This window comes from Castor canadensis, chromosome 5 (genome assembly GCF_047511655.1).
Source record: "Castor canadensis chromosome 5, mCasCan1.hap1v2, whole genome shotgun sequence".
NCBI lineage: Eukaryota > Metazoa > Chordata > Mammalia > Rodentia > Castoridae > Castor > Castor canadensis.
Genome location: NC_133390.1, coordinates 131,803,499 through 131,817,060, shown reverse-complemented (window position 1 = coordinate 131,817,060; position 13,562 = coordinate 131,803,499). Strand labels below are relative to the sequence as shown.

Sequence of the window (13,562 nt, the reverse complement as noted above, 5' to 3'; positions counted from 1 at the left end):
ACACACACACACACACACACACACACACACACACACTGCTGGATCTCATATATGCTAGGCAAGTGCTCTATTACTGAGCCACATCCCAACCCAAAGCTGATTTTTAAATAAAGTTCTGGCTCAAACATCAGGTATCATACTCATCTTGTTCAGCTGAAATAGAGGCAGAATTTAGACAAAAAAGAACAAAGGGACCCGTCACTCTGGAATTGCTCCATCTGTTCTGACATCTGCCCTTAAAAAGCCTGGCTAGTCTCGGTTATATTTTCTTACATCATGTATATTCATAGTTAAATTGTTTTAAAAACATTTTTCCCGTAGAAACTCCCATCTTGACCCACGAAACCTTCAAAGCACTAAAACCTGGACTTTCTGCATATGCTGACGATGTTGAAAAGGTAATCACCCTTTCGTGTCTAAATTTGTTCTTCAAATGTCTCCTCACCGTGTGATTTGTTAAAGCCATTTCCCTTCCTTTGAATTCAGTAGGCCATCTTTCAGAGGAAGGCACCTTTGCTGGTGCTCCCTGAACCCTGCTGTGCCACCAAGGACAGTCAGGTGGAAAGAAGTGTGCAATCTACTCCAGGCCTCCCAGCCCCACCCACCAGCATGTAGGCCCAATTTGGGGTCCTGAAGACTTGGTGCAGTTCAAAATCCCAAATGTTGTAAACTTACAGAAAGCATTGTTTGGAGGCTTAATTAAAATTTATATACTATTCTTACGCATTTTGCATAATGTTTTTGGCACTGGGTATTAAACACAGGGACCTCCTATCAAGTAAAGCACTCTACCACTAATCTACAATCTCACCCCCATAATACATTTATTTACTGAAACAAAACTTTAAAGTTAAAAATGTATTGTGCTAGGACTGGGGAAGGGGGAGACTCATTGGTAAAGTGCTTGCCTAGCTTCCAGAGGCCCTGCATTACATCCCCAACACCACAAAAAAAGTTTCAAAATAAATATAAGAAAATATATATAATGTGAAATCTGCAATCCAAATAAATATAAAAGAAATTTCATTAAACTGTCAAATAATGATTTCTATAAGTTTGTAGCATTTATACTTCTGCAGTCCTAATACTTACAATTGTGCTAATACAGAACACCTGGTTTTCTCCCAAAGCACTGGTGAAATGGTTACTCATAGAATTGTGAGTTTCCTGTGGTTATAGGCACCTCCCTTCACATTCTCCTGATTCCTGGGTCCCCACACACTGCAGTACCACTTGAGTCACTGTCTCCTGCTGATTTTAGAAATTATGCCTATTATAAAACCAAAAGGGCCACTCACATGCTAGACAAGTGCTATACCACTGAAATCCAATGGTGAGCATCCTCACCCCAGTTCCAGCATATCTCAAATCGTGAGCTAACCCATTGTCCTTGCCTGCAGTTGTGTCACAGTTTTGGGCAATCTAGTGCAACCCTTTCTTTCCTGTAGCTTGGTTATAAAACAAATGGAAATTAGTGATTCAGGAGTGGCTATATGATTAAACCTGATTAAATCAGATATCTTTAGAATAAACTCATGGGATTTTATAATCTTACTTGTGGGTAAGTAACACACAATCAATGGAGCGAATGTCCAAGCTACCCAGGATGACAGTGAGGACCCCACCCCCAGGCTGCCTCCAGAACCACACTCCTATTTCTCATGTAGCCTTCAAAGCCAGTGTATGTGCCCATGAGCAGTTTATATGTCTTCTCTATCCTTTTATTTTGCATATACAATAGAATGGTACATTCTGCCACCTAATATTTACTTCATCACCCCCACATACAAGGGCATCTTCAGGTGAATTCATGGAATGGGATTTCTGGGTGGAAGTAATGTGAGTTTTCTTCTTGGACAGATGTTGCTAGTTTCCCCCATGGCACTGCATCTGTTGACACACCCAGCCACTCTTTCCTGAGTTGTCCACTCCTGCACTGACATAGAGCCTTGTCTAATCTTGGGGTTTCAAGCATTTTAGCAGGTGATGTGGTTCTGCAGTGTAGTTAGTCATGGGACTTAGTTCTATAAGGAACTCTGGAATTTACTAGTTTCCACACACATGACATCCAGAAGAGTCACAACCCAGTTGCCTAGTGAGGGGTGATAATGGGACTGGGCATGGGTGTTACTCAGAAGGCTCAGAAGTTACTGTAAAGGGTGGCCTAGCCCCCTGGCTTCTGACCTGCCCTCACCTGGCCACATTCTGCACCAAGGGTCTTTCTCCATGTTCTCCTGGTCCCTATGTCCCTACAGACCACCAGTACCACTTGAGTCACTGTCTCCTGCTAACTTTGAAAATTAGAAAAAAAACTATGCTTACTATAGACCCAAAAGATCAGGCGTAACACTGTGACCCTGTGGGCTGGGTATGACAGTCCTGCTTTGCTTTTACAATGTCCATAGAGCACCCAGGGGATCCAAGAGCTGCTGGATGTTGCGAAACAAGACATTCCATTTGACTTCTGGAAGGCCACACCTCTGGTCCTCAAGGCCACAGCTGGTTTGCGCCTATTACCAGGAGAAAAGGCTCAGAAGTTACTGCAAAAGGTGAGCTTAGCCATTTCCCCCTCTGGGGATTGACTGATGATACTAAAAACACTAACCCTGCCATGCATGGTGATACATGCCTATAATTCCAGCACTCAGGAGACTTAGGTAAGAGGACCTCAAGTTCAAGTCCAGCCTGGCATACCCTGTCTCAAAAAACAAAACAAAACAACAACAAAACAAAATAAACCTAACCTTCCAGCCAGTGTTGAACAGGCAGGACATAGAAGCATCCCAATCCAGCCCATTCATTCTCCCAGAGATCTTCCAATCAAGGGCAGCTAAGCCAGGGCCTTCAGGGCACCATGTGCCTCAGCTAGCCCGGAGGATGGTTAGCTGAGGAAAACCTTTTCCAGAGGATTTGAGAAGTGTAAAACAAAATGTGAGCTTTGCTGCTCAGAACCTGTAGCGCTTTGGGTGTTCTGCCACTGCCTGCTGAACTCATGGTGCACCTAGAAACTACAGATTTTATGGTCTAGAGACCTTATGGTCCCCCTTTTGTGGGGGGAGACTGGGGGAGGGTGTTTTGTTTTATCTTGAGAAGCTCTTGCTAAGTAGGCTGGCCTTGAACTTGAGGTCCTCCTGTCTCTGCCTCCTGAGTGCTGGCATTACAGTTATGCACCACCATACCCAGCTAAGAAATGTCTCTCTTTACATTTAGGTGAAAGAGGTGTTTAAAGCATCACCTTTCCTGGTAGGAGATGACTGTGTTTCCATCATGAATGGAACAGACGAAGGTAGAGTGGACAGCACATCGCAGCACTGCCACATAGGACACATGGGCCCTACGCTGCTGCTTCTGTTGGGACTTTGGGGCCTGGAAGCACTCTCCTTGATCAACTGCAGGGCTGACAGATAACTGGAGTTATCGTCACATTCACAACTCGAGTGTCCCATAGGATCTTTGGGGGCCAGTGTTAAGAGACTACTCTTGACCAACTCTGACCTGGGCGCAGATGAAGTTTCTAAAAATATGTTTTCAGTTTTAAGAACATTTAGAGAGAATTCTAATTCTTGCCATGTTTAAAGCATTGCTGTTACATTGCTTATTCTAAGACAGCCACGTAAGGTTCCTCATGGACCCCTAAGTTTCCATATGAACTGAAGAGTGAGTTTGCATGGGGGTGGAGGGAACATTGGGTTCTCTTCCTGTCTCTCCCAAAGGATGAAGCTGATGAAGCACCAGAGGGACACATGGCATTTGACAAAGTGTTCTAGGTTTTAGTGTAGTATCTTCTAGACTAGTGCAGAGCCTCTGCCTTCGTTTATACACGGTGATCCTCTCTGGATGGTCTGAAGGCCGAGAGTTCTGAGGAGTGCTCTCTCTGCCCGCTACAATTTGGAAGGATTGGATAGCAGTACTGGGCCTTATGCTGACCATCTCAAGTGATTAAAATGTTGCCTGTGCCCCTCTGTTACAGGCGTCTCGGCCTGGATCACCATCAACTTCCTAACAGGTGCGTGTCCACTTGATGGGAAAGGTAGTGTCAGTTCACATTCCCCAGCAGAGAGCCTATTGGGGCTTCCTGGAGTACAGGAGCCTCATTTCCATAACCCCCAGGTTTCAGTGCTGCTGGCCCAGACGTAGGCTGTGGGGTGGCAGTGTTCACCTGACTTAGCAGCAGCCATGAGCTTGGAGGTATATGTGTTCCAGAGGCCTCTTTGCCCAGGCTGCTTTTCTCCCAGCACAACTGCTGCCTGACGACTGCGAAGCATTCACCACGGGCCCTATCTTGTTGTTTGTTTCTGAGAGAGTGAATGAGAAAACAGGTTTTCAGATGTTCAGTGTGAGATGGGTACTGATCATCTTATGACAGAAACATCTGTCTTGGAAACAAACAGTGAGGAGACATTCTCATAGATTGCTCTCTGGGCATGTCCCTTTCTGGAATTATGAAAAAGAGCAGTGTGTCTGGTATGTGTATGAAGACAAGGGAGGTTTTCTAGTAGGATTTGCCCTCTAGGAAAGTGGAGAGATGCTAAGGGGAGCATGCTAAGGAGAGGTGTCTGTGGGAAGCAGAGTGCAGACAGAACCAAAGGGGACCTTGCAGCTCCTGTCAGCATATCAAGGTCAGTGTCTCCTGGATGGTGAGTCAGGGCCTGCTCCCAGCATGTACACCAGCTCTAGTGTCTTTCCTGGCACTCAGTGTCACCCTGTCCTGTCATTATTCACATCAAAGCCATTGATTCTGCCCTTAATACACCTTTAAGTAGAGATTTGTAGATAGTTGCAGCTACTTCCTTATCTTGTTTTTCTTTCCACTAAAGGGCCTGGCTTTTGACCTTTCTTGAACTTCCTACTGTTCTCATCTGCTTCCTAATACGACAGTGCTGTGTCTTTACTCGCTGTGATCTAGGCAGTTTGAAAACCCCGGGAAGGAGCAGTGTGGGCATGCTGGATTTGGGCGGAGGATCCACTCAGATCACCTTCCTTCCTCGGGTCGAGGTAACCAGCCCTGCCTGTCTTAGAGTCCTGGGTAACAAGGCAGATGCTGCTAGGGTGCACTGCCCATCATGGCCAGGAAGCTGTGGCCACCCAGGGGAGGCCCTTTAGCATGTGGAAGACAACACACCTGAGTTCTCTCACAGATAACGCTCCTGACTTGGCTTTTAGGTCTGCCTGGAAAACAAAACCAAAACAGATATTCGATCTGTAGTAGGGTGATAAATTAGTAATAACCAGAAACCTTTGGGTCAGAGAACATGAAGTGGATGCCTCCCACCCCCTGTGGGGTTTCAGGGAAGGAATAAGAACAGACAATGCATAGTTTGTAGTCAGCCCTTTTCAAGACAAGTGTTCTAAAGGAGATGAAAACACTTCCAGTCAGTTAATGGCTTCCTTCTCACCCACTCATTTTCTTATTACTGTTTTGTTTTCAGTGGAATAGAGCACTTAAATTTACTGTTATTCTAATTTGTCTGGTTGGGCCGTACTTGTCAGAATGGGTAAAATGTGCTGAGAGTGGTAGTGCAAACTTGTAATCCCAGTACTCTGGAGCCTGAGGCAGGAAGATCACAAATTTGAAGACAGCCTGGGTAATTTAGCAAGACCTGTCTCAAAATAAAAAAAAAAGGGACTGGGAATGTAGCTCAATGGTATAGTGCTTACCTAGCATATATGAGGCTCTGGGTTCAATCCCCAGTGCCACAAAAGAAAAGAAAAAAAATGGGGTAAAATTGTACTCATAAGGAGGAACATTCCGGATGCTTTATTGCTTGCTCCTTACTGTTTCACAGCAAGGAACTTAATGAAAAGCTCATTTAATTATCTCCATCTAAATGTCCCTGTTCTTCCAAATGACTTGAGGGAGGAGGGGACAGTCTTCCGGAAAGACCAACAGGAAATGCAGTAACCATCATGTTACTCCCCAGGGTACCCTTCAGGCCTCCCCGCCCGGCCACCTGACCGCGCTGCAGATGTTTAACAGGACCTACAAGCTCTATTCCTACAGGTGGGTTTTCCAGAGGTGAGGAAGGCTAAGGCTGGCAGCTCAGATGGCATTGCACCAGCCCTGGTATGCCTCCAATTCCTGTCTACTAGTGGGATGATTCCAGCATAAATACCAGATCCCAGCATCCCCTGTGCTGTGACTCCATGGGAGCCCTCCTTACCTTGCTTCCTTTCCTCCTCACTCCTCCTCCCTCATTTTTTAAAAAATCTGTAGTTAAAATTACAATCCTATTTTGTGCTTATCCTCTTCTGTTTTGGAGGAGGCTTGCAAAAGACAGAGGAGCCTAGGATTCCTGTGCAGAAATTTTCTGAGCCACCTTTTTGACACTTGCCACCTTTAGTAAATTCTTCTTGAGCCCTGAAAGATTGGGATAGTGCTAGGCCCCAGTGGCTCACACCTGTAATCCTAGCTACTCAGGAGGCAGAGATCAGGAGGATTGCAGTTTGAAGCCAGCCTGGGCAAATTGTTCTGTGAGAACTTATCTCAAAAAACCCTTCACAAAAATATGAGTAGTGGAGTAGCTCAAGGTGAAAGCCCGGAGTTCAAGCCCCAGTACCTCAAAAAAAAAAAGACTGGGGTAGACTGTGTCTCATATACTACAGTGTTCACAGCTCCCATATGAACTCATGATAGGCCTTTCTTTGGCGAATTATCTAGCTGAATGCTCTAAACCCAGCAAGAAGTTTCTAGAAGAAGCAGGAAAGCTCATTACTGCCTGCCCCAAGCTCCCACCTTTTCCACTCATGTTGGGCCCAGGCAGTTGCACGTGTGCATCGAGTCTTCCCATGCAGGCCAACTCACCACGGTGTTATCTCCACAGCTACCTGGGGCTGGGACTGATGTCGGCACGACTGGCAATCTTGGGCGGTGTGGAGGGGAAACCTGGTGAGTGGAACACATTACTCAAAGCTCTATCCCACCCTCAGTGGGAGTGAAACATGCCTCCCTTGCCCCTCCACTTATTTGGCCAGCTGCCACTGGCCAGCCAGCCAAGGTGCAGGGCTGCTGATGACCTTTCAGGGATGTGTCCAGATCTTTTCTAGGATATCCTAATGGGGACAAGGAGTATATGTTCTACCTCTGAACATTCTATTTTTTTTTAAGACAGTAGTGAAATCATTTCTGAAACAGATTCTAGGAACCCAAGTAACTATATAACCATCACCTATATCTGGAGTCAACTCGTGTATTAGCTTTCTTTCTGTCACTGTGACAGAACACCTGGGCCAAACATCTTAGAAGAAGGAAAGGTTCATTTTGGTTTGTGATTTCAGAAGTTCCAGTCCCTGGTTCGTTGACTTTGTTCCCTGTGGGCCTGTGATAACGTAGAACATCATGGTGGTAGCATGTGGCAGAGGAAACTGCTCACCTCATGGCAGCTGGGATGCAAAAAGAAACAGGAGGGAGCCACAGTCCCACTATTCCTTCAAGGACATGTCCTTAGTGACCTCACTCCCTTCCAGTAGGCTTTACCTACTAAAGGTTCCACCACAACCCACAGGTCAGAATGAAGCCTTAACACATGGCTTTGGGGGAACACTTATCCAAACCATAGCGACTTGTTTTTAGGGGCTTGAAGAGACAGTCTGGTTCTTCAGACAGTGTAGGAGGGGCCATGAGTTGGTGATTATGCAGCTGTTGCCATCAGGGGAAGTTTTTCTCTCTTTAACAGAGATTCCAGCTTGTGAGAAGGTCCCTCCATCATCTCTGCTCTATGAAAAATTATTTTAAAAACTGCCTTATCTCTTCCTTACATCTAGGAGGAAGCAGGTGTCTGGTCAGGTCATTAGAAGGTCTAGCTGCTCCTTCCGATGGGCCTTGAACCTGTGTGCATGCACTCCTAGGAAAGCTTAGGGATCACAGCAGCTCACTTCAGGGGCGGGGGCCTACCTGCCTTTCCTGATGCAGACATGTTGGCCTTATGCACTCTGACCAGAGCCCATGCGTGTTCCCCAGCATAGGGCACCCTTCATTGGCCAACACTTCTAGCCCAGCATCCTTCAAAGTCTTGGTTGTTCAACTGGAATTTTCATTTTCCTATGCACATTCTATTTCAGTCCTCTCTTTTAAATCATGGTCTGTATCCTTACAGTGGTATCCCCTTTATTGTAAACCAAAAATATGTCCACATCTCAGAAACACCTACAGTCTTCACTCTAGAGCCAGGAATATGTATTCTTTGGCCAAGAAGAAGGCAGGCACTCTTTGCCCCTCAGTGGTTAGCTCTGGAGTCTTGGTCTGGCCTCCTCCATCCTCTTCCTGCTCAGTGTAGCAGCAGGTGTCACCAGCAGGTGTCATGTCTTCAGTGCATAACAGATCACCCCCAGATAGAGTGGTAAACAGCAGGTGGTGGGGCTCAGAGGTAGAATGTTGAGACCCTGGCTTCCATCCCCAGCACCACAAAAAAAGGAAAAACAGCAAGGAGCCATTATTTTATTATTGTACATGATTCCCTGGGGCTTGGCTAGGCAGTGCCTTTACTGGGATCTCAGGATCTCATGTGGTTGCCATAGGGATGGCTGGTGTTGATGTTCCATGCAGTAGCTTTCCTTCAGGTGGCCTTACCCCCAGCAGAGTAGCCTGGACTGCTTACATGGCAGCTCCAAGAAAGGAAGACTGCCCTGTAGTCACTTACCATCACTTCTCACCCAGACTAAAATCCAGGGAAGGGAAAAAGGCCCTCTCCAGGGAAGAGCAGTCTGCTGTCTGAGAAAGTCTGCAGCCTTGGACACCAGCCACCAGCTTCCCTTGCTAGTTGTAAGCCCAGTTTTTGTGTTATGGAGCATCACAGATTCAATCTAGCATGGTGACACCTGGTTGCACATGTCCTGGCCCTGCCACCAATCTGCCAGTTACTCATAGCCTCATTTGACTGTGAAGTTGGGTCATGACCTTCCCTCCCTCCTTCATAGAGTGCTAGGTGTCTAGAACTCCATAGTCCTCAAACAATGTGAGCTACGTGTCCTGGCAGCAGACGTGTTTCCAAGACAGATGTGGTTTGCTACCGCTGGATGATAGAGAAGGGTTTTCTTCTTTCAGCTGATGGCCATCCCTACTAGGCAGGTACACTGGCCACTCCAGTGCCCTTGTTAACAACCTGCAGCATTCTCTGCAGCTCCATGAGGCCCCATCTGACAGTAGGACACAGCTTTCTTCCTTTCATGCTTATCTCTTTATTTCAGCTAAGGATGGGAAGGAATTGCTCAGCCCTTGTTTGCCTCCTGAGTTTAAAGGAGAGTGGGAGCATGCTGAAATCACATACAGAATTTCTGGACAGAAGGCAGGTAAGATGTATTTGTTGTTCCTCAGGGGCCCATGAGAGCCAGGTGGCAGCCTGCCACCCTCTGTGCTTTTCCAAATACCTCTGGCACAGACAAGCCCACACTAGCCATGGAAATGCAGATGGTTTGAACCCTATCAGAGATTGGGAGGTCTTTATAAGACCTGGGGCCTGCTGACTCCTTCCCTCCTTCCTTCAGGGTCTCTCTGCACAAATCTCCCTTGCCAGACACTGAATGCTTCTTTCCACAGAGCCCAATTTCCTGACAAGTCTTGAGTGAGGAAGAACCTAAATACTTCAAGCCCAAGACAAATGGCCATATCTGGGCTGGGCCTTTTGGGTTTTTCTAAAAGAAATATTGAAATATTGTTCCCAGGTTGGACACACAGCATGAGGTGTGTCCACCTTTGGTGACTGTGCAGGTCAGTCTGATTCACCCATCCACTGTGTACATGCTGAAGGCCAGGACTCACCACAGGCATGGGACACACGGCAGGGTAGTATAGCTGGGTTCCAGTGGGAGGAGTGAGGCAGTGAAACACAGGAAAAAGTGCTTTGAGAAAAAATGAAATGGCAGGGATGGATGCTGAGAAGGGAGACTGCAGTGCTGACCAAGACAGCCAAAAAAGGACTGTGGCATAACACTTGAGCCAAGATGTAAAGAGCCAGAACAAGTTGCCCAGATCTAGATTGTACTAAGATTTGAATCCAGAGTCCTGTGCTTACTACCACTTGAACCACACCTTCAGTCCAAAGCTGCCCAGATCTAAAGCAGCAGTTCTCCAAGCCAGGGAAGCAAAGGCCCCAGGCAGCGGCTTTATTTAGAGAACAAGAAGGAGAGAATGGGACTGGTATGATGAGGGACATTGGGAGGAAATGAGTTCCAAAGGGCAAGGCATGGCTCTGGAGGAAGGACAGGGAGACTGATTGAAGCAGATCGAGGCATGGAACATTGAGGTGCCTGATGGATGTCCATGGCAGTTGATTGATCTCAAGTTCATTAACTTTAGGGTCACTATGTTGCCATTCTCCCTCTACTGTGTAAGCTTGGCAAGTGGCCCACAGAGCTTCTGTTTCCTGGTCTGTGACATAGAAAAGGTACAGGCCGCTGAACTGGCTGCTGAGGTGAAGCTCAGCACAGACTAGCAGAGGGTGAGTTTAGGTGGATAGCACCAAAAAGCTGGGTATGGAGGGCTGCACAGGCCCAGTGACAATCACTTTATATCATTGTGCAGCGGCCTCCCCCTCAAAGTTGGGAGCTGCACTTTCTCCAGCCACTGTGCTTGGAGGCTTCTCTCCCTGTTGACCTGGACTGACAGTGGCCTGGCTCATAAAGGGTTGCTCTGGCCATGTGTCGTGAGCAGCCTCCAACTTGGGCTAGGGATGTGTGGACCTTGGGTCCCATCTCACTCTGCTCTTTTCTCTGCTATCCAAGTCCAGGCCTCACACCACTGGGGAAGGTGTCTGAGGGGCCACAAAGTCCAGTGCCCTGGTGTCACTGACTGTTAGCTAGCTGTGTGCTTTTCCTTTCCGCCCCTGCAGCCAGCCTTTATGATCTGTGCGCCCACAGAGTATCGGAAATTCTTCGAAATAAAGTGCACAGGACACAAGAGGTGGATCACGTGGACTTTTATGCTTTCTCCTACTACTATGACCTTGCAGCCAGTGTGGGCCTCATAGGTAAGGACCAGGCCTGGCTGGGCCAGATGGGATACAGGCAGAGCGCCTGTGGCGGTGAATGGTGGAGTTAAGTCACCCTCAGTTACCAGGAGTAGGCTTAGGAGAACAGGGCTGTGGAGAGGGCTTATCTTTGGAAGTTAAATTACTAAGCCCCTTTCTACAGTTAAGTTAGTCCCTTAAGTCACTCACTTAAATGGACAGTTACTTGCTGTTGGTGTGAACTTCTGCTGGAAGGCACAGCTTGCCCTGACCTGACTCATGTTTCACTCCTCAGGCCTGCCCGCAGCAGGTTCTGGCCAGGCCCTGCGGTTCTGGCTCAGAGCTGCCTATGATAAAGGAGTGGCTGAATGCTTCCCCAGCCTTGTTCTGGCTCATCCTTCACCCAGGAGCAGAGGAGGCAGACAGAGCAAGGTGTTAGTGTTTGCTGAGCCTGCTGGTGGCCAGACAGTGTGTACACTCATAAGAGGGTCACAGAGTTACTTAACGCCTAGAGATCAGAATTTTCTTAATGAAATAAATTATGAACACCAGTCAGGTATTTGGTGACTTTCATACTAAGGAAGATCATGATTTGAAGCCAGCCCCAGGCAAGTTGTTCACAAAACCATATCTCGGAAAAAAAAAGCAATACAAACAGTGCTGATGGAGTAGCTCAAGTGGTAGAGTGCCTGCCTAGCAAGTGTAAGGCCCTTAGTTCAAACCCTAGTGCCAGCCATAAATAAATAAATAAATAAATAAATAAAGTAATTGTTCCAGCTCCCTGGGACTGTGGGCCTCCCACATATATACTGGCTGTACTGTCCCAGGGCCAACTGTAGACCCCAACCTGACAGGAGTGGACAGACAGGGGTGGAAGGCAACATCAGAGCTCTCCAGACTATATACATGGCTGTGAACATTGCCATGTCAGGGCCTACTACACCCTGGATTAGTCTGGCGATCTACTAGGGGCCTCACCTTTGGGCTGGCTCTTTGGGGCCCCTCATATTGGCACTCTTGCCTGACTTTCCTCTTCAGAGTAGTCTGAGAAAGAAGGACTATATCCTGTATTCACTGACATCACTGACTACAGGCTCTCCTTGCCAGGAGGCCACCATCTTCACTGGGGTGACCTTAGGAGAAAATGCAGGGCTATTCCATCTGCCCATTGTAGCCATGTTTGGCACTGAAAGAGCAGGGTAGGTCTGTGTTCAGAACTCAGAATACCCTTAATGGTGATATTTGCTGACTTAGCAAATACCCAAAGTCAGGGGCTGCAGAGCCCCAAGAAGGCGCTACTCATCTGTTCTTTTTTTTTTTTTTTTAATCCATCTGTTCTAAGACCACTCCTCATTTCTCTTTTACAGATCTTTGTTCTTCCCAGTGGAGAAATTAATAATAGACTCTAGGGTTTCAGGAAACATTTATTTCCCTCTATTTTTCTACTCTTTCTGGCTTTAAGAATTTGCTCAATCTTTGGGTTCCAGAATTCCTATGAGGCTTCTCTGGTGAGGATATTGCAGGATTGGGATAAGGTGATGCTTTTAAGACCCCATGTCCTGTGGGAGTACCTGCTTACCCAAGCTACACCACGTCTTGACACCACAGTCAAGGGCTAGTGTGTAGCTCCATGGTTAAGTGTTTGCCCAGCAAGCACAAGGCCTGGATTTGATCCCTAGCACTGGAAAAATAAAAAAGCCACCATCAACCAGTATGGGTGGCTCCGTGGTACCAAAGGAGAGGGATCTACAAGAAAAGGTACCATGGATCTCCTGGTCTGGGATCCCCAGGTACCAGCCTTGGGCCTCAGTGGCATCACATACTTGTGGGATGCTTCTACAGACTGGGTGCCTGTCTCTTCCCACAGATGCTGAGAAGGGAGGCAGCCTGGTTGTCGGGGACTTTGAGATAGCAGCCAAGTATGGTGAGTGGCACTGTGTTTGCTGGGGTGAGGGTCAGGAATTCCTGGCTTGGCTTCTGGTTCTGTCAGCTAGAAGATGGGCATCCAGAGGAGTGTAACTGTGGAGTCCAAAGTGCACTGAGGACACCATATGCACACCCCAGGTCCACCTTCGTGGTAGTGGCTACAGGAAAGGCCTCAGTGTCCCCAGCTTCAAAAGGCCACAGTCCCAGCTCCTCCCTCATAGGACCTTGAGGAGCAGAACCTGGTTTCTTTTTTTTTTTTGCTACTTAAGTAACGCCAAGAGTGGTTTTCCCAGGATGTGTCAGCAAGGTCTTGGGGGGTGACACCACCCTGAAAAAGTCAGGGGCCTGCATAGCAAAGCTTGTGCTGCAGGGATGAAGGGTTGCCCTTCTGTGTCTCACCCTTTGGCCCTTCCCCTCCCTCCCAGCCCAGTCCCTTCTGCATCACACCCTCACCAGAAACTAGGGAGTGAACATGCAAGTTTCTGTATTCTGCTCTTTTGGTTGCTATTCCCAACTGGAAGATCAAAAGAATTAAACTTCATTTATTTCTCCATAAAATGTTTTCCCTTCTCCTGCCTCTACCCCTTGCTGAAAAAGTGTCTTTATGCTCTCATGTCACTTCCAGTTTCTTCCCTGGACTTTCAGCATCTTGGTTGATTTCACCTTCTTTCTCAAGAGCATGAGATTTTTCTAAGC

The 13,562-nt window shown here is 47.3% G+C and overlaps 1 protein-coding gene across 4 annotated transcripts in view; it reads left to right on the top strand.

Annotated features, from left to right (window-relative positions):
- Positions 1-13,562, top strand: part of Entpd6 (ectonucleoside triphosphate diphosphohydrolase 6) — a 28,580-nt gene that overhangs the window by 13,164 nt on the left and 1,854 nt on the right. For 2 of the 4 annotated variants that reach the window (XM_074074204.1, XM_020184700.2), the window contains exons 3-13: positions 322-398; positions 2,406-2,549; positions 3,211-3,286; positions 3,971-4,006; positions 4,514-4,619; positions 4,818-4,995; positions 5,922-6,001; positions 6,822-6,886; positions 9,184-9,285; positions 10,824-10,961; positions 12,808-12,864. In XM_074074204.1, coding sequence (XP_073930305.1) covers positions 322-398; positions 2,406-2,549; positions 3,211-3,286; positions 3,971-4,006; positions 4,514-4,619; positions 4,818-4,995; positions 5,922-6,001; positions 6,822-6,886; positions 9,184-9,285; positions 10,824-10,961; positions 12,808-12,864 — 1,059 coding nt within the window. Of the gene's footprint in view, positions 1-321; positions 399-2,405; positions 2,550-3,210; positions 3,287-3,970; positions 4,007-4,513; positions 4,620-4,817; positions 4,996-5,921; positions 6,002-6,821; positions 6,887-9,183; positions 9,286-10,823; positions 10,962-12,807; positions 12,865-13,562 lie in introns of those variants that run through there. The other 2 variants (XM_020184702.2, XM_074074206.1) reach the window with 2 other exon arrangements.